Source organism: Danio aesculapii, chromosome 24 (genome assembly GCF_903798145.1).
Source record: "Danio aesculapii chromosome 24, fDanAes4.1, whole genome shotgun sequence".
Taxonomy (NCBI): Eukaryota; Metazoa; Chordata; class Actinopteri; order Cypriniformes; family Danionidae; genus Danio; species Danio aesculapii.
The window spans coordinates 18,622,058-18,644,045 of record NC_079458.1 but is presented as its reverse complement, the minus strand read 5'-3'; the positions used below and the strand labels follow the sequence as shown (position 1 = coordinate 18,644,045).

Here is a 21,988-nt window from a genome sequence, read left to right as displayed (position 1 = left end):
TTAATCTGTTTACCTTCATATCAAAGTGACCAATAATCAAAACTGGAATGTGAATATTGAAAGCTAATGACACATGAGTTTTTAAAAAATAAATCTTTAAAAAAATTAAGGAAAAACTATAAATCATGAATCATTTACTCCTAATTTGTAAACATATAACCCATAATAAGAAACAGTATACTCTAATTATGACAAATATATATAACACAATGTATTCTAATTGCTACATTTTGGAATCTGATTACGTACTCCAAAATACATGTAATCAGTTACAACCCAGCACTCTTTTAAACCATTCTGAGTATTCCTTTTAATCATGTCTACGCATAAACTGATGGCAATAAGCAGCCGTACTTTGAAAAGCCCATTACTTTAAAACAATTACGAACCTACGAAATGGGTTTATAAATCTGGTTATATATTGCAACCATTCAATCAGTGCATTTGTAGCTCATATTACCAAGTTCGGAGCATTCTTTACATTGCAAGAGGCAAATAAGCAGCTTTTAATGCTCTGAATCTACTCAATTGCCAATTATGTACATTAGAACAACGGTTACTGCAGTCAAGGGACAACAGCATAATATGCCTCTGGGACAGTGGAGATGCAGTCTTCAATCTAATTCTGCTGATTCTTGAAAACATAGACGAATAGAAATGGAGTTCATATGCTACTCTGGCATCAATATTGTGTGGTTTAGCTAATGAACTCCTCTGTAAACTGAGCAGCGTAAACCGTTCTCTGCATTTTAGAGGTCATTTGCAGCGATGATATTGACTTTAGTCTAAATATTAGCCAAATGCATGTTATTTGTTGCATGACCCACCTACGTTTAACCTAAATGATCAATCTCACCTCTGTCAATGAGAAAAGGCTTTAAACTAGGTTACGTTCAACGGCCATATAGGGGGTGAATAATTTACAATACATACTGATGAATTATTAAAATATCTATTAGCAGCGCACATACTAAATAGCAGTTAGCGCATATTGAAGAAGGTAATGCGAATGTTCACCTAGAGGGTTACACATCATGTTGTCCATATTATTGCAGAAATTATTAATCATCTTAATATGTGTCTTCCGAGAAACACTTGAACGGGGTGATGAATTGTTGGATCTGAACTCTTAACAGTGAACATTCTTTCAACAACAAACACAATATCTTTGTCTATAAAGGTTGAAGAGTCCACAAGGGGTTTTCAAATAATTATCTTTGTGAAAACCAAAACCTTGAGAAGGGCTATGGGAGAGCATGAATGGGTTGCGGTTCACAACAGCAAACAATCTTGTGTACAAACATCTTTAAGAAATAGCTTTTGAAACCCCGATCAACAATCAATAAAATGTAAGTACTTTTAGATGAACAGATTCTATAGAACTTCTGGCCTCTATGTGTGCTGGACAATCACGGTTCAAGTTCCTCTCTTGAAAGCCTGGTTTTGTTAACAAGGACATTAAACAATCAGAACACATTGAAAATACTTCATAACATTTAAGGGACACTTCAGCCAGGGTGAGTTCTCTTTTAGGATTTACTCACCATCGTGTTGTTCCAAATCAGTTTGTCTCTTTATATGGAAATAACAAAAGGAACTGGACACACAAAAAAACTATTTAAAAGTGAATGGTCAGTAAAGGATAAATAAATGACCATTTAGGAGAACTTTGCCTTTAACTGCATAAACTGTAAGTAAATGTAGTTCTAACATGCCTAAAAATATATCTTAACATTTTATTATTGAAATTTTACCCTGGTAATATACAGAAAAATATATAATCTATATTTTGTCGCCAGGAGTAATTGCTTTCAAATGAATTAATGAATAAATAATGAATAAATGTGTGTGCATGTGTGTTTATTTTAAAATAAACGTATTAGTAAAAATACAAGTACTAGTGGTAAGCAAAGATTAATTGCGATTAATCGCATGCAAGGTAAGTTTGTGTTGACATAAGTTATGTGTGTGTGTATTATATATATATATATATATATATATATATATATATATATATATATATATATATATATATATATATATATATATATATATATATATACTGTATACTGTCTCAAGTTTGTGATACACACTAAAATAAAAACAAAACTATACAAAAGAGTTTTGTTAGTTATATAAGGATAGAGTTCACAATTTGCATCATTTACTGTAAATATACAGTTGAAGTCAGAATTATTAGCCCCCTGTTTATTTTTTTTCTCGCAATTTCTGTTTAACGGAGAGAAGATTTTTCTCAACATTTCTAAACATAATAGTTTTACTAACTCATTTCTAGTAACTGATTTATTTTATCTTTGCCATGATGACTGGACATAATATTTTATTATAAATTTTTTAAGGCACTTCGATACAGCTTAAAGTGACATTTAAAGGCTTAACTAGGTTAATTAGGTTAACTAGGCAAGTTAGGGTAATTAGGCAAGTTATTGTATAACGATGGTTTGTTTTGTAGACAGTCTGAAAAAAATTAGCTCAAAGGGGCTAATAATTTTGACCTTAAAATGGTTCATAAAAAATTTAAAACTGGTTTTATTCTTACCGAAATAAAACAAATAAGACTTTCCCCAGAAGAAAAAATATTATCAGACATACTGTGAAAATGTCCTTGCTTTGTTAAACAGAATTTGGGAAATATTTAAAAAAGAAAAAAAAAATTAAAAGGGAGGCTAATAATTCTGATTTCAACTGTATGTTTTATAGCTAAATTAAAATATTTTCTCAAATATATGCATTCATATGTGTATTTATATAAACAATACATTTACATAATACACACACTTATGATATATATTAATATAGACACTATATATATATATATATATATATATATATATATATATATATATATATATATATATATATATATATATATATATATATATATATATATATATATATATATATATATATACATACATACACAGTGATAGCGCTATTGCCTCAAAGCAACAAGGTCGCCTGTTTGACCCCCGGCTGGGTCAGTTGGCATTTCTGTGTGGAGTTTGCATGTTCTCCCTGTGTTCGTGTGGGTGTCCTCTGGGTGCCCCGGTTTCCCCGACATGTCCAAAAACATGTGGTTTAGGTGAATTGGGTAAGCTAAAAAGTGTCCGTAGTGTAGGTGTGTAAATGAGTGTGTATGGATGTTTCCCAGTGATGGGTTGCAGCCGGAAGGGCATCCACTGCATAAAACATGTGCTGGATAATTTGGCGGTTCATTCCGCTGTGGCGACCCCAGATTAATATAATATAATATTATATATATATATATATATATATATATATATATATATATATATATATATATATATATATATATATATATATAAAATACTTACATTTACACAATTATAACATTTTTATTTTACAATCAATTAAAAGGCTGTATTAAAGGAATAGTTCACGAAAAAAAATTTAATTCCCACCCTTGAACTGTACTAAACCTGAAACACAAAAGAAGATATAATAAAAAAACGCTGGAAACCTATAGTTTTTGATTTTCATAATATTGTTTTTTTGCTACCACAATGTGTATTGACACAAGTTAAGTGTGGGTAAATGATTACAATAGTCATTTTTGGGTGAACTACCCCTTTAAACTGCATATTTCTTCCATAAAAACGGTTAATAAGTAACTAGATGATCATTTATAATTGTTCTGATAATATACTGAAAGTACTCATTCCAAGTTCTCATTTCAATAAATAAGAATATATTCTTTTGTGCTTAATATTGTTTTTTCCTACCACAACGTGTATGTAAATGTTACAGGTTTCCAACGTTCTTCAAAAAACCTTCTTTTGTGCTCAACAGAACAAAAAATCTAACTGGTTTCAAAACAAGCATGCAAATGATGACATAATATTTATTTTCCGGTGAACTGCCCCTTTAAACTGCATATTTCTTCCATAAATACTGTAAATTAGTAACTAGATGGTCGTTTATAATTGTTCTGACAATTTCTGTATGATTGACAGATAATATACTGAAAGAACTCATTTCAAGTACTCATAAGAATATTGTCTTTTGTGCTTAATATTGTTTTTCCTACCACAGTGTGTATGTAAATGATTACAGGTTTCCAACATTCTTCTGAATATCTTCTTTTGTGCTCAACAGAACAAAAAATCTAACTGGTTTCAAAAATTAGGCATGGGTAAATAGACAAAACATTCATTTTTGGGTGAACTACCTCTTTAAACTGCATATTTATTCCATAAATACTGTTCATTAGTAACTAGATGGTCATTTATAATTGTTCTGACAATTTCAGTACGAGAAACAGGCAGACAGCTAATATACTGAAAATACTCATCACAATTAAAAATAACAGGTGCTGACAACATTAAGTAAATCAGTTGCTCATTCGACAAGACGTTTTCAGGCTAAATAAAAAGCAAAGTGTGCAGTGCCGTTTTATCTCAATGTAAACTGCGTTATTATGTTGTCTTCAGCTCGTTCATGAGCATTTTTCTTTCTTGTTCTGCCTGTTCCCCCTCTGCTGCAAATTAAATACCAGAAAACTTGCTGCTCCCTCCGAGCCCGCCTCTGCCTGATACCGATTGGTTAAGACCTGCAGTCATACACAGCTATCAATTTTGATTGGGCGACTTTTGTCAGACGCTCAGGCATGGAGTCTTGTGCAGCAACGCCTCTCTCGCGTGTAGATACGATTCATGTTCGCCTCTCTCAATCAGATACTGCGATTGGACGCATGTGATCAAGGGTGCAAAGAAAATGCAATTTACAATTGGCTCGTCTGCTTTAAGGAGGGGTTAACCGAGATAACCCGGAAAAGGAGACAGAATAGCGCCTCAGTTCCGAGACCGACTGTGAAACTGTCAGTCTTATCATGGGTAATTATGCTGCATTTATTTGTTCTAGTCAAATCTCAGTTATCCAGGTGTTGTGACAAATAATAAACGAATATCAAGTTGCATTTAGTTCTGTGCAGGACGGCATTGTCTCTCTCCTGTCAGACATGTATGAGATTTACGCGTTTTTAATGCATAATAAACGAATCCCATGCAGAATAGAATACAATGTTTATTATTTGTCATAGTTTTCAAAAACTAGACTGTTTAGCAGTTCGGAAGCTTTGGCGACAGAGCTAATATAAATGTATAGTTTACGAAAACGTTGATCCAGAAATGTACACAGTCGACAAGAAACCAATACTATAATATTAGTTCACTGTTTGTATTAAGATACTTGTTCAAATCTCAACGATTTAAAATATAATAATAATAAAATTGATATTAGTAATAATAATAATGATGATGAAACAGCCATTATAATTATAATAATGCTATTCAGTGTTATTTTTCAAACTGCATTAACAGTCACCTTGTCAGGTAGTATTTTAGACACCCAAATTCACACATCATTTAGTGTTTTTTTGCAGATCATTTGTACTGGGAGTTGTCCAGATGTGTTGATGTCAGCGAGGGGGAGATGTTTACTTTGTAATTAGTTTGTTCATTTTCACCAGTTTGGCCCATTCAGGTCTGTTTGCACACCTGTTTTGGGCCCCTACAGGCACATTGTTGAGTGGATGCAATACAATTTCGTTCAAGACTAGTCTAGTGCCACTAAAGATGCAAATTTTGCACTGAAATATATGCAAACTGGCTTTAGAACTGTAAGTGTTACAGACAAAATGTATTCCTTAGCTTATTCTAGGGATGCACAACATGAAAATATTGGTGCTTTTGATTGAGCGATACCAATATGGCTTGGGATATATTTGGAATGACTTGCTCAGTCTGGTTTTCGGTCATTGTCTTAAGGAAAACCTTCCTTTATAAACTGGAAATCTTTTAAATCCTGTCTGATATCTACAAAAATCAAACAAGATCATTTTCAGGCCATGCTGGCATAAAACTTTTAAATTGATGCATAATAATTTGCAAATAAATCTGATAAAAGGTTTGCCAAGTGGATGTAAGGCTATATCTCTGGAAACCTTTAGCACAATTCAAAATTTAGTGTTTGTTATGAAAATCATAACCTGTAGTTACCTGAGCAATTCTTGGCACAGTGGCACCAAGTGGCCGGGTGATGTGAAAAGTTGTTGTTTTTCCTTATAAATTAAATGGTTTTGGCCAAAAATCACAATACTGGTCTTTTCACTAGCATACCGACAGTTGCTATGTCTGCATCTCATTGGCATATTGTTGCAATCTTTTTTGTTCCATGACTTAAAAGTGCCAAAGGTACCTTGTGGTTATTGGTAATGTAATTGGAACTTCTTGTCCACCATTTAGATTTTTTCAAAAACTCCTCCTAGAGAACAGAACTTGTTGCATGAACTTGTGTTTCCTCCAAAGGGTTGGCACCAAACTTTGTATCATTATCACGTCATGGCACTGACCACACCACATAGATATTTACATTAGATGTCACCTGTTGTTGTCTATTGAAAGGAATGCGTCAATAGAGCCACAATTTTAGTACAGGGTAGCACTCCTTTGAAGTGAATGTGGAACCAAGGTGTAGTGAAGGACTGGCCATCTGGAGCCATAGATTTGTAAACATATGTACATACATATATGACCGGGAGTTTTCCCGGTGGTCAGTATGCAAAAAAAAAATGTAAAAATTAAATTACGGAAATTATCATTTTACATCACTTTTTTACATCGATGGATAAGTTACCGCAAGGGCAATGTATTATCTCCCTCCCTGGTAAATTTGATCTAATCCATGTCCTGAAACACACCCCCTCCAGCTTCTAATTTTAACAGAGGGAGCGATTCATTTGTGATTGATTCTCCATTATGAACGATTTGCCTTATAGTCAGTGCAGAAAGTGACTGTAATATAATCAATAATGTGACTTTAGCACAAAAGTTCATAACATACAAAACTATAAAAAACAATATCTCACCTATGAAATGTGATGCCTTTATGCTTTGCTGTCTTTTTCTCATTACTACACCCATATGCAGCGCAAAAGTTCTGCATCTTCAGATTGGCTTTAGTCTTGAATAGTGTGGTTGAATGACATTTGCCCTGGGTGCACTGTATAAATATAGCAGCGTTATTGATGCATGCTCAGAGCCTGTATGCGATACCAAGTGTATATATCTATGACCCCACCACATCAATTTAATAATGCCACCTACTGGTCAAAAGCGGTAGACCATTAAATCATTTGAGATAGAGGTGATTCAAATCATCCTGTTATGTATCATCCAGTTCTCCCCTTCATGCTTCGGTTAGATTAGGGCTGGACGATATGGCAAAAAATTTACATCGTGATATATTTCTTAATTTCGGTCAATTCCGATATCGATATGGACAATATTAAAAAGCCAGGAAAAAGCTGCCAAGAACGCACACAATGGATGTCTGTACCCACAAATGTCTACAAACTGAATTTGCAAAGTCTATAATATCTCCAGGCTCTTACAGCTTATATATATATCTCGAGAGAGAGAGATGGGGATAGGTCGTGGGGCTTAGCTAGACCAACGTGATGAACAGAAACTTTTTATCAGCGGTTTTTATTTTTGTATATGCTGATTTAACAATCAATATTACCATTCATTCATTTTCTTTCCGGCTTAGTCCCTTTATTTATCTGGGGTCACCAAAGCGGAATGAAACGCCAACTTATCCAGCATATGTTTCACGCAGTGGATGCCCTTCCAGCTGCAACCCATCTCTGGGAAACGTCCATACGCACTCATTCACACACATACACTACGGACAATTTAGCCTACCCAATTCACCTGTACCACATGTCTTTGAACTGTGGGGGAAACCGGAGCACCCGGAGGAAACCCACCCAAACGGAGGGAGAACATGCAAACTCCACACAGTAACGCCAACTGACCCAGCCTAGGCTTGAACCAGCGACCTTCTTGCGGTGAAACGACATAACACCCCCAGATCGCAGACATTGGCGTAATGTCCGATCGCAGCGGGCGGCTGCCTGAAACCTGGTGCCTAACTTCCGCCCGCCCCACTTTTCGTAATTTCTAGCATGCCACGTTCTGCATGGCACCTACACATCCCCACCCTTCGGCCTCTGCTTTCTGATGGCTAAGCACTGACCGTCATTCAGTGACAAGTGATAATGTATAAGATTTTAGTAATGTAATAAAATATATGCAAATTTATATCGAAATACCGGAAATGTGTTTAAAAATCATTTCATGAAAAAAAAAATCTATTACGATATATATTGATATCGAATTATTGTCTAGCCCTAGGTTAGATGCTTAAAGATAGGGTTGGGTTGATAGATACACACTACACTAATACGTCTTGGTTTTAAAATAGCATTTTAGAATGAAAACAATCCACGTCCACACTGACGTTTCACCTAGCATTTTTGAAAAGCCCTCCTTCCACACTATACAGCTAAAAATGCACCTCACGTTACCACACACAAACACACACTCTGTAACATATGTGCGCTTCTGAGCTCCAGCTGTCAGCGGGTGCTTTGAGCACAAAACCCCAAAGAGTAGTGCGCGTCGGACAGTTTAGCAAGGATGTACTGCTGGATCGCGTCTCACTATAGTTGTTAAACGTGATATTTAATCTTGTCTCTATCTAACGACTCTTCAATCTTTTGAATATATCAGGTAACGTGTCACAGCATCAGTACACTGCTTCAATCTTTCGCTTTCACGCTTGTACTTAGTAATTTTAGCAAAACCTCAGATACTGTTAGTTTTGATCCTTCTTTTTTTACCAACCAAGTTTGTCGACGCCATTTTAATGACACCGATCACTCTGCTTATTCATGCCAGAGTCCTGCGGAAAAAGTGATCGACGGCTGGTAATTTGTGTGTAACTTATCTTTATTTATTTATGATTTGGTTATGGGTAAAACAAAGACGATGCGGATCAGGTAGTTGAAACAATAGGCAACAAATAATTTACTTGTTATGAATTATTCATAAATAATTAATTCACCCCCACTTACGACGACGATGCCATCGTCCGACATCACCCAACCCTACCTAGAGATATATTTGCCACTTGCATTTCTTTCATTTTGAAAAATATGTTAAGCTAAAGAACTGAATAACCCTGCATCAGCCATCACTAATAAATAATCGAATCATTATGCTGTTTATATTATAAAACTAAAAACATATCAAAAAATATGTTATTAGGATTTCTAAAAGACTTTATACTAGAAAATCATGGTTACCATGTAATTTTAGTATTAAATTTTAAAGTGACCAGAAATGGTGTCATGGTACAGAATTAGGACAGCTGATTGCTGTGCGTTTGATTGAGCTGTAAGTGGCACACTTAAAATAATGAATGGCGTTAAAGTCAGACTGCAGTATGATCTCAGCCCAGGTCAAAAGGTTGCCTATAGATTTGTTCCATTTAAATAGATTAAGGTTTAAAAAGCACTATTTGTCGGGTTGTTTTGCATTTTCCATATGTGGCTAAAATGTTTACCATGTTGCTGCTTCCATGTCAACATTAAACCTTTTAATATAACATTAAATCAACATGCTAAGCCAAATCTGGATGAGGGTGAGAAGAAAAACAATTCTAATTTATTTGTGTCATTGATTAAGGATGGTGTGTTTATTTAGCTTTTTTACAGAAAATAGAAGAAATGGTTATTAAAAAAAAAGATTAAATGATTTTTTATGCAAATACATCATCTCATCAAGGTGGTGAAAAATTGCCGAACAAACGTATCGAAGCAAATCCTTTATGTGGACACAGCAAAGCCCGACTGCCCTCTGTACACCATAATATGCATCTTCACAGTTTTCTCATTTATTAACTGTTCTGTTCAGTCGCTCCTGCTGCCTCAGCCTTTAAATGTTTCATGAGTTTTTAAGCTGTTTTTTCTGCCTAACTCTGTACTTAAGGCTTTAAATCTTCCACCTTCATACTCACAAAATCAATTAATTCTTTTCAATAATTTACATTTTGTGCAAACAAGATTTAGCAAAGCATATCTTTGTGTCAGACCTGGCTGCTTTAAAAGACATTTCCCTGACGTTAAGTTTTGTTAGACTTCGTGCTGCTCTTGGTAATTAGAGAAATGGGGCAGTCTGATGAGACATTAGGACCAGACCTTGAACCCCAAGTGCTTTTGCAGACATTCATATTTTATGATACAGACGTAGAACAATTAGAACAGGATGGTATTTTAGCAGTCCTGTAATCCCATTTCAGGATGACATCACCTTTCAAATTCAGAAACTCACATGGCCATCAGTGTTCATATACTGTACTTCTGGGACGGAGTTAAAAGTTGAATGCAAAACAAGGAGACTGGCTAATTCTTCTAGCAGTTGAAAATGGCGCCAGAGCTCTGAAACGTTAATCGCACAAATGATTATGTAAAAGAAGCGAAGGTTTTAGGGTTTTATTTTTTGACTGAGTGACACTTAATCTGTCACTAGTAATACAAAATGACAACCGGCTTTTTGTACTGTGGGTTAAAAATGTTAAGCGAAGGATCATAAAACTGTTCTGGCATGTGATTTCATTTTTACACAAGACTCAAAATGTTTTGAAAAATATGACATTTTTATTTTAATACAAATTATATTTGTAATACCATATTAATTTTTATTTTATTTAAAAATGTTATTTTAATGCTACATATTAGAACTATTATTATACACTGTTCTTCAGTCAGTCTGTAATTATTATTTTAAACAACAAAGAGTTTAATTTATCAAACAATAAAACATTTATATGTTATAAAAGATTTTGATTTCAACTTTGGCAAATAGCTGAAATAAAATAAAGTAAATCTTTTAAATATATATATATATATATATATATATATATATGTATATATGTATGTTTAAATGTATTCATTTCAGTTCATTTATTTTAATTAAAATTTTATTTTTAATTGGCTGTAATAACACTGCTGTTAATCAGCGTATTAAAATTTCGATAGGATTATACTGGGAGTAATGATACTGAAAACTTGGCTTTGCCATTTGCATTAATAATAAAACAAAAAAATCTATATTAAATAATATAGAATATTATTGATTTGAATTTATAAGATTGTTTATAATACTATATTACTTGATTAAATTAAATATTTTTTCAAAACTTTTAAAACATTTTACCATCCCTAAATATGTTATATATAAGAAATATAATGTAATACAAAATGATACTTGAGACTAAAGGCTGATTTATACTTCTGCGTCGAGTGATGCATGCCTTACGCGTAGCTGTGCATTTATACTTCTGCGTGCTGTTTGTGTTGCTCTGCAATAACACTTCCAGAAACCAACCTATCACAGAGTTTGCGCTACGCGTCGTTGCAACGAGTAGTTACATTTTTTAAAAGGTGCACGTCATCGTTGGCAACAGCCACAGCAAGGGCTATGTGACCACAGGAAGGCTTCACCAGACCATGCGTGCGCTTGATGCAGAAGTATAAATCAGGCTTAGGCCGATGAAAAATGAATGAAAAAAAAAAACGATACAATAAAATACAGTATGTACTAGAGCTGAGGGATTTGGCCTAAATTGAAAATCTCGATTAATTGAACATTTAACTCGATTACGAATAATGAACGATTGTTTTATTTATTATGTTTTTACCTCAGAGTTCACTGATAAGTTTTGTACTGTAAATATGCTCACATATTACAAGTCAGAGGTTTTTAAAAGAAAGGGTGCATAACTTGATTTTAAAATAATTGAAGGAAACACACACTATTTACTATCTATAATTATTTATTGAACATCAACCCTAAACAACTGACATTAAAACACACATTGCCTAAAACGTGGCTCTCTGCACTGCCCACCATCATCACCGCTAACAAACAGACCAATCACAAAGTTTGCGCAAATTGTTGTTGTGACGTGTAAGTACATTCTTTGAGAGGTGCGTTCGTATGCAAAGGCTGCGTCGGACTGTACACATGCCGTTGGCAGAGATATAATATCAGAACAATACGTATAAATCATAATATAATAAGTGTAATTTAGCCTTAACAGGTGACACGGTGGCGCAGTAGGTAGTGCTGACGCCTCACAGCAAGAAGGTCGCTAGCTCGATCCTCGGCTGGGTCAGTTGCCGTTTCTGTGTGGAGTTTGCATGTTCTCCCCATGTTCGCGTGGGTTTCCTCTGGGTGCTCCGGTTTCCCCCACAGTCCAAAGACATGCGATACAGGTGAATTGGGTTGGCTAAATTGTCCGTAGTGAATGAGTGTGTATGGATGTTTGCCTGAGATGGGTTGCAGCTGGAAGGGCATCCGCTGCATAAAACATATGCTGGATATTGGATAAGTTAGTGGTTCATTCCGCTGTGGCGACCCCAGATTATTAAAGGGACTAAGCCGAAGGAAAATGAATGAATGAATAGCCTTAACAGAGCAGGGTCACGTGACCCACACATGGTAAGAAAATATTTGAAAAAGCTTTACCTGGAAAAATTATATTGATTTCGATTACTTTTTATTAATCGCCCAGCCCTAGTATGTACCATATACTGTTGTAATAGATATATGATATAAATTCTCTGACTTACACCAAAGATGCAAAAAACAGATTGAAAGTCAAACGCAAGGTCAAGTAACCACAGGCTTCCTAAAAATCTCTGGATTTCAAATTGTCCAGTCGCTGCAGGAATCTCATGGCCTACTGCCTTGTAATGCTAAGCCCAAGGTGACTCTGTGACCCAGCTTATCAGTTGCAGAACTGCAGGCCTGAGCCTCCAGTGGGCTGCCTCAGGAGAACATGTTTTATAGCCCGTGCCGGTGTCAGGCATTTGTCATTTAAGGCTGCTTGTCAGGACCTTGACTTGGCTGATATAACCTTATATGCGTGTTCCCCATCCATTTTGCAGCCCCAAGATGGGCTCCATTTCCTAGAAAATTCAGCTGATTCGGTGGAGTAGAGGTGACTCCAGATCATAAATAATAAAGATGGAGTATTATTAAAATGTATAGCTAATGAGGAAATCGGCTTACAAATATACCTACAGTAGTATCTAATTGTTTGTTCATGCTACTGTTGTTTCAGCTAAGACTCATTCTTATTGGCTATTTGTCACAGATTTTTTTCCCCCAGTGCACTGTAAACATGTATGAATCACTTCGCTCCATAGGCCAGGTCTTCTGATCACAATAGAGGTAAACACGGGCATTGATTACGAATTTGGCCGATTACATAAGAAGCATAGATTTTCAGCTCTCTGGTTAAAGCCCTGTACATTCAAATGCTTAATTTTTATAGGCAGTGCACATTGACAAAAGTGTCTAGTTGTTATATATTTGGCAAGTACTTTGAGTCTGAGAGAACATGTCAATAGTAATCCTGATATTGATAGCAGTCCTATAAGAGATGTTACTTGCCCGAGCTAACATCTATGTGATCCTCTAAATCATAATTACATTACTATTGACAGGTCCTTGACAATAGTCACATTACTATTGATAGGTTGCTGTCAATATTATGTTCTCAAATAAAACATATTCATTCATAACTTGTAAACTGCTCAATAAAAGCCTATGACGAGAACATGGAAAAGCTGTATCCCCAGAGTGGCCTGCCGCAATGATTTGTCTCACCTGGCCGAGTGCCGTCGTGCAGTGAAGGATTTTTTTCTTAGCTGAGAAACTATTGAACTGGTCTTTAAACCTCAACACGTATGAAACATAATCAGCAGACTAAAAGTGGAAGTTCTGACTGATTATACAACAAATGTAAATACAGTCTCCAACATCTGTTCAAAGTAGATAATTTTTCAACTTCTTCATGAATTCCATCATTCTTTAACTGGAGAAGGTTTAGGCACAGATGGACCTAAAGTATTGAAAGAAAGAAAAAAGATTTTGAGATGTTTTCTGCCATTTTCATAAGCCAATTTATTTCAGATATTGTCCAAATCCCATCCTGAGCTAAGAGGTGGTCACCACAGCCCCTGGCTCTCATTTTTTAACCATTGCATTTAAAGAGATAAACCCAGCCCGATACAAACGCATTCCATGAAAAATTGCCAAACGTCACAGTTCTTAGATCCCTTATAAAAAGCCGTCAAAGTAAAGTAGTTCCACATAGCGGATGTTTACTGCCTTTCCAAGCCTGTGCTGTTGGGATAATCTCCTGTGATGTGATTTGTCCTCGAACTGAATCTCGAGAGGGAACAGCATAAGACCTCCTGTGCCTCTGCCCTGCACAGCTAAAAGGGAATTTAGGATGGGTTTTACATGTGAAAAGTGATTTCAACTCAAATGCAAAAATGCATAACCATTTCCTTCTTCTGCTTGTAGCTGGAGCTGGAGGTGACAAGCCTTTCGCCAAGGCCGGCCCAAGCCCTTTATCTCGGGTTTTGAGAATCAGTCAGCTGGATGCTTTTGAACTGGATGGTGCACTGGAACAGCTTGTTTGGTCACAGTTCACCCAATGTTTCCAGCATTTTAAACCTGGGATCTTAACCCCTGTGGAACCAGAACTCAAAGCGCTTCTCCAGCTCCTCCTGTGGAGGTTCACCATCTACTCCAACAGTGCCACCGTGGGCCAGTCACTGCTCAACATTCGATACAAGAATGCACTGATCCCGGGACAGAAATTCCGGCCCATGAGCTGGCCACAGAAGTTTTGGTTTGCTTTGCTGACGGTAGGTGAAAAGTGGTTTAGAGAACGCTCCCATAGCTTATTTCTCAACCACCCTGCAGAGTCCAATGCTCGCAAGGCCCACAAAGTACTCGGCATCTTATTGGGCCTTACCAAAGCGGCCAGCCTGGTCAACTTCTTACTGTTCCTCCAAAAAGGAACCTTTCCGACCCTTACCGAGAGATTGTTGGGAGTGCAGCCAGTCTTCAGTAGACCCCAAGGGCCACGAGACATCAACTTCCAGTACCTGAACCGAGAGCTGTTATGGCATGGCTTTGCTGAGTTTCTCATCTTCCTGCTGCCTTTAATAAATGTATGGAAGCTGAAGGCTGGTGTCTCAGCTCTGTTTTCACCTCTCAGTGACCTGACAGGAACGCAGAGTTCAGAGGAAACCCATCTCACAGAGTGTGCCATCTGCGGGGAGTGGCCCACAATGCCCCACTCCATTGGTTGCAAGCATGTGTTCTGCTACTACTGTGTCAAGAGCAATGTGATTGCTGACATTTACTTTACTTGCCCCAAATGTGGTGCTGAGACCGGGCCGATAGAGCCAGTCAGGCTGCATGTAGGAACAGAGTTGCTTCAGAGCTGACACTCAGACAGCCCGCTGATTGACTTGAGATACACATACAACAGAGTAACTTGAGATCAAGTTGAACGTTTGAATCTATCACAGCGATTAGTTGATGAAAGCATATGCCTTGTGCCTTTTTTTCTGAAATGAGAGCATTTGTTGCCATGAAATATGCAGAATTTTGTACAAAGAGACAAACTTAATGATGTAAAATTCTAAAACATCATTTGTGTCGCTAATTTATTCAGCCTCATTAAAGTTTGATGGGAGCTGTGTATCAGAGGTCCACTTTTCTGCATTCTTGGATTGAGCACTGAGCAAATGAATAAACATCAAAACAAGCCTTTGCTCAACTGCCTGCACGATCCAATTCCCCTCATCCCCTATGAAGGAAGAAATTTGCACAAGATCAAGGAGAGGCCATGATAGCACCAGGGGGTAGTGGGGTAAGATGCAGATTGACAGGCATCCCATCCTAATCTCCATGGCCCTTCTTAATACGCCAGTAAACTGTAACAAACCAGAGTAGGACCGATGCAAGTTTCGGGCATATTATGCTCTAAGCCTAATAATGACTGCAAAGATGGGTATTTATTCTGCTGTTAACTCTCTCCAGTGAGCCATGCCTCAGGCCAAACACATCCAAATGGACTCAGACCTTCTGGAAACTCGCACTCTAGTTTTTTTTTTTCCTCCCCCAGACCACATTGCCTTAATTGCCCATTGTGAAGGCAATCAGTCAATTCTCTGGGCAAGAGGGAACCAGTGGTTTCCAAGATTTTGTCATTTTTTGAAATCGCTGATCTCAAGTTCACTGTGACAAAGACTTGAAAATTGGGAACATGGCACACCGCTTCACCCTCATGTGGATTCGCTGACATTATTATGCATATGGTCGAAAACACAGGACCACCAAGAAGTGTAGCTCTCGGTATATTCAAAACTGTCCAAGTTTACGTGAAAACTGAGTTAACAAAAAAATGTTCAAAAGATATTTAATGTGTAACAGCGTCTGTTTATACCCTTTGTTTTCCTTCATAGGATTAAAGTAACTTGCCGCCACTGTTCTGGAAATGTTCAGTAATGATTGCCAATTTACAATATACTCAACATATGGTTCTGGTGTTTTCCACATATATGTAGATCGAATCCAGGGAACATCTGTCCTTCAAAATACATTTTTAATGACTTCAAAAGCATTCATATACAATCTTAAAACAATCGTAAAACTGAATACCAAACATGACAGACTGTTGTATTGTATGTGTAATTACAACAAATGAAAGTAGAATTTTTTTTGACGTTTGCTTCCTGCTAAACTATATAAATGTAAGCGAGTATATTCTAAAATTAATTAATTATACATATTGTTCATTAGTGGTTGATTTGCTTAATCAGAAGTGGGTAGAGTAAAAAGGTATGCAATGATAAAAAAAACAACAGTAATACAATAACATTATTTAATTAGATTTTAACTTTGTTAAGGGGATCAGTGTTAATTTCTGTGAACAGTGGTAGCTTAAAAGCTGATTTCCTAATCGAAGCACCACTTATACTTCAATAAAAAGAGACACTCTGTATAACCTATGCATATTTTTTTACATATATTGTGATAAAATAAACTAATGAGATGAAAGCCATCCAGTAAAATAAAAGTATTTTTTGTTGTAAAATAAATAAGTGTGGGAACACAATGTGTATTTTATGAATCCAAACGCACAAACATCATCGGAAGTTAAATGCATAGATTTCTTTTGTCATTTTTCTGTGTAACAGTTATCTGAAGAGTCGACCCTCATTTTGCTCTTTATCTTCTCCAAATCTCATTTACCCTCAGGATTGCGACTGTCTCCAATCAGCCATAAAATCTGCAGACTTTGACATCATTTACTTTGCCAATTGCCCACGTTCTATTTTTTCTGTCTTTTCTTTTTAACATACACACTGGGTGTTAAAGTAGACATGGCCAGATTCACACTCTGATGAGTGATCCTGCTCATTACAATCCACACGTTCTTGAACTTTTGATGTCAGGCATTGAGTTCTCTGATTAACAGATTTGGATTTAAAGAGCTCTACTTTTGTGTAATGCTAGTACTTACCCTTTGCGGCTATTCTATGCTAAATTAAATAGCAGCCAAAAGATGTACTCTACTTTATATCTGGGTTCATAAGACTCTTAAAAATATTGGTTTTATTTTTTTCTCAAATTCTGTTTAGTTTTTTATTGTTTGTATTTTCATTGTATATGACTTTTTAATTTTAATTTTCCTTCTGTTTTCTTTGTTAGTATTATTGCAGCTATGTTTCTGACACCATTTGCTTAAGAACTTTTTTGACACTTAAATGCTGGTGAAATTAATGACAGAGCAGCTCTGTAGCAGGGATGTGCAGACAATTAGAAGAGTAGCGGCTGAAGTTGAAAAGAGACACTTTTCTTTTTTTTTTAACTGCATATTAAACCTTTACCATTTCTTTTACTGTTAACAACAAAATATATTTTGAATAATGTTGGAAACCAACAGACACTGACTTATGTAGTAGAACAAATACAATCAGAAGTCAATGGCTATTGGTAGCAAACATTCTTCAAAATATATATTTTTTCTTACATTTTATTTTAAATAAAGACAGGTTTAAAATAAACAGGTTTGAAGATGGACATTGATTAAATGACCGAAAAGGCATTTTTCAAAAAGTATTCCTTTAACACAAAATTCTGAATTATCAGTATAGAGTAATTCCCTCACTTTCACCCAATCGTTTAATTTTTCAGTAGATGTGTAAAAAATAGTTAACAAAACTTCACAGAGACAATGGTCTTCTTTAAAATGCACTCATTCACAAAGACGCAATGTGCATGCTATGCTACTATTCAGCGAACACAGTTATGTATGTTAGCAAGACAAATTAACTGACTTTTGAGTCACGACTTGGTCGCACCTGACCTAACCGAAAATTAATTTCAATTATATTTCATATTTGTATTTTTTGACCGGAAAGCTGTGCAATAACAGAAATTCACGCACACAAACATACTCATATTCTTATTATATGTACGTACACGTGTGCAGGGGGGCGCGGGGCACAAAGTAACGCGAGGTAAAACGTAAGGAGTTTTAAGGTATTTGCTCAGGGCTGCTACTATTCAGCGAACACAGTTATGTATGTTAGCAAGACAAATTAACTGACTTTTGAGTCACGACTAGCTTAGTTTTCTCGCCACTCACCTCCACACTAAACAAACAGACCTGCAAAGGGGGGTGGCTTCACTGTTGTGTGCTACTTTAACAAAGGCCAGCAAGTGTTGTACCGGTAAACCTTACTCCACTGTCGGGCGTAGCGGGCATTTTAAAAGTGGGGGACGGCTGTATAAGATCATATGTTCATATAATTATTAATCACCTGTTTCTAAATGGTCTGTCTTTAAAAGTGAGGGGGACATATACAATTTTTGTAGCATAAAAGTGTTTTTTATTTTACTCAATTTTTTTTATTTAAAAAAAATCTGTGAAAGTAAGTAAAATCTTATATTGTTGTGATTACCGTCTTCTAGGCTAAAAGATGGAACCATTTTGAAAGATGTTAAAAAAAAAAACAGTGACTGCTAGCCAGTTTTTAGGAAAACAGGCACAACACGGTTAGTTGTAACAGGGTGCTACAAATAAACCAGGCACTATTGGACACCAATTAAACTAACAAAATCATGTTTGAATTTTGAGTGTAATGTTGAGAACTTTTTATGTTAAAAATGTATTTTAATAAAAAAATATTTTTAATGGAAAAAATATATATTTTATTGCTAATAATGCAAATAAATGCATTGTATAATAATGGACAATAATGCAAACAAATCCAAATGTGTTTATCCAATAGATAAATAAATAAACATGCTGTGCTTTATAGTGAATTAAATTAAGCACTGAGGAAATATACTATTAAAGTAAACTGAACTTAAATAAATTGTGTGAATCTGACTTTGTAAGCATGCGTTACAACTAACCCTCTGTCTTTTACAACTTGCCCCACAGGTGGGGTAAAAAGTAACATTTTTACTTCTGGCACTTTTGGCAATACTGCACAGAAACCATAGATCTGGTGATCATACAACCAGTGCTCATTTGTAGGAGAAGCTTGTGTGTTTTTGGATAAAACAATATGGTTTGTCCAACCCCATTACTTTGTTCATTATTTGGCCAAAACCAAATAATGGTCTCCCCTACATACATAGACACATTTATAGATATGCTTGAGCCCCCAAAGATGCAAAAACAGATTAGACTTAGCATTTAAATAGTCTTCTTTTGCTTTTTAGTCTTCTTTTCACAGTTTATGTTGCAATTTGATTGGATATAAGTCCTACTTTTTATTCATTCGGTATTTGTCAAATTTACGTGAAATATTTTATAGTGTTTTTTTTATTTTATTTTTGACTGATTTTGTGGTTCCGTCAGTGTATTTCTAATTTTGGAAATCATAGAGCCTTTTAAATACAGATACTGAGAGTTTGTTTGTGTGCAAAAGGCAAAAGTCATTAAAAACAAATAAAACTTGAGATAAAATACTTCAAACAGTTCATTGCCATGTGCTGCTGCCCGCTTTAGACTCCTAACTAAATGTGATCACCTAAAGTTCATGGTTAAAAAGCAAATCTAGCACAGCTACTGGACAAACTTGTCAACAGTGGCCAATTATCTGTGTTTCTTCACTGTTGGAAGAGCATTTGCACTCTAAACCGGGAATGCAGGGAATCAATGAGACAAAAAAAGATACATTTCTTGACACCCACTGATTTCTCAACATAAATGGTTCACTTCGGACCAGCGGAACAAACAGTGATCTGTGTCTCTCGCTATAATTGACCCAGTTTCTCACTTCAGTCCAACTTCCAAACACACTGCTGGATACATTCAAAATACATTATTGCTTTAATTTATTGATTTATTACCATAAAGCCTGCGCATGTTGTTTCTTCAGACTGAAAATCCCTAATAGCCTGCTTTTCAACATTTTTGTAATTGTTTACCGGTCATATCCAGTATTCACCAAGTGTATTATTTTAAATATACATTTTACTTTAGAAGAGTATAATTTGACACCATCCTCACCACACCACACACACACGCACACACACACACACACACACACACACACATTTCTGCAAATATAAGGTTATGCACTTTAAGGTAAAAGATGACTTTACATGGCCATGTTCTTTTCCTGAGCGTGCAAACAGAACAGCACGTGTTCTATTTCACACTTAATAAAACTTTTAAAAATAAATAAATAAATCAAATACAATTCGTAATAAAAACAACATTAAATCAAGCATGTCTTATGGTGCAAAAGTAAATTTACATGATTTTACTTTGACAAGAAATGAATGCAGATTTCTGGAAAGGGGGAGGCATATGACACAATAAGCACTTTATCTCGATTGTTGTTTTTTTGTAATTGTCGTGAAGGCCAAAATCTAAACAAATTTTTTATTAGTTGCACATTCATGGTTACTATTATGGTGGACTTGTAGCAAACTTGGCTTGACACTTTTTTTTTTAATTGTAGCTGCTTATGTCCATGTCTCACCTGAGTTCTGCACAGTAATGGCCCATTTCCACTGAGTGGTACGGTTCGGTTCAGTACGCTTTTATGGCCATTTACATTGTCAAAAGGTACCTAAAAGCAAACCGTACCGTATCACTTTTTTTGGCATTACACCATAATAAAATGCATATAATAATGAGCCATGGTCGACCCGAGCTCAAACAAACCTTGTCGTCATCTTGATGAACAGCCACAAAGCCAAGAATAAGAGCTGATTCTTGTGCCTTGTAGTTGTTTACAAGGCCGTCTAATGCCAGAGCAGTTTCACTTTCTTGTGTGCACGTCTATATTTGAAAAATCAAACTTCTTGAGCCGATGATAATTACCTGTGCGTGATTATTGAAGTGCTTCTGACATCTGATCCTGTTAGACACGAACAAACGTGAGACTTACATGTGAAAAAACAAAGGAGAAGCTGGAACAAACAATTGGAGCAAATAATTTAATCTAATTTCATCAAAATATCATCACCTTTTGTACTATTATGAACTCGGAATGACGGAATTACTTTCTAACAAGAGGTTACATGTCCTGACGAAGATTAAAAATACAGATGAGAGGTTTGCACTTACTGTGGGCTGTATGGTGTGTGTTGTTTTTGAACCCAAGTAAGGACTAAATGTATGCTGTTTGTAGTGTTTCTGTAATTAGTAACAATTCGGAGACTGCAAAGGTCTGTATTGTTGCATTTATTTATTTATTTATTTTATGTAATCGCAGACGTTACAGTAGGCTATTTCACATCATTGATCTGCAGTTATAATCAAATCCTGTTCATAGAAGTAATGAACATTTATACACAAGTATGTATATGTATAAAGCATCTGTTTTGTGAGAAGAGCTTCTCGTATGATATGTGACCCATACTGTACACCTATACAGCTTTACTTTGACGAGCGAGCGAGAATGACATTGACTGAAACTTCTGTCGTACAGCACGGCAACCAAAAGTGTACCATTGGTATTTTTTTAACAGAAACGTCAGCGGAAATGCAAGCCTCATAAAGGTGACCCGTACTGTACTGTACCACTCAGTGCAAACGGGCCATAAGCCTGACTGGAAAAAGCATTATTTTGTTTTGGAGGCGATTAAATTATTTGTGGGGACATTTTAATAATCTGCGGATATTGGTGTGGACATGTCCCCTCCGTCCATGCTAATTCTAAACCCTTGATAGTAATGCATTTAAAATAACAAAGATT

General features: G+C 35.8%; 1 protein-coding gene across 1 annotated transcript; it reads left to right on the top strand.

Annotated features, from left to right (window-relative positions):
* The first annotated feature begins 4,797 nt into the window (after positions 1-4,797).
* Positions 4,798-17,637, top strand: pex2 (peroxisomal biogenesis factor 2). Its single transcript, XM_056451099.1, has 2 exons — positions 4,798-4,874; positions 14,265-17,637. Exons 1-2 carry the CDS (start codon positions 4,871-4,873, stop codon positions 15,197-15,199), a joined length of 939 nt encoding a protein of 312 aa, XP_056307074.1. The 5' UTR covers positions 4,798-4,870; the 3' UTR covers positions 15,200-17,637.
* The last annotated feature ends 4,351 nt before the right edge of the window (positions 17,638-21,988 follow it).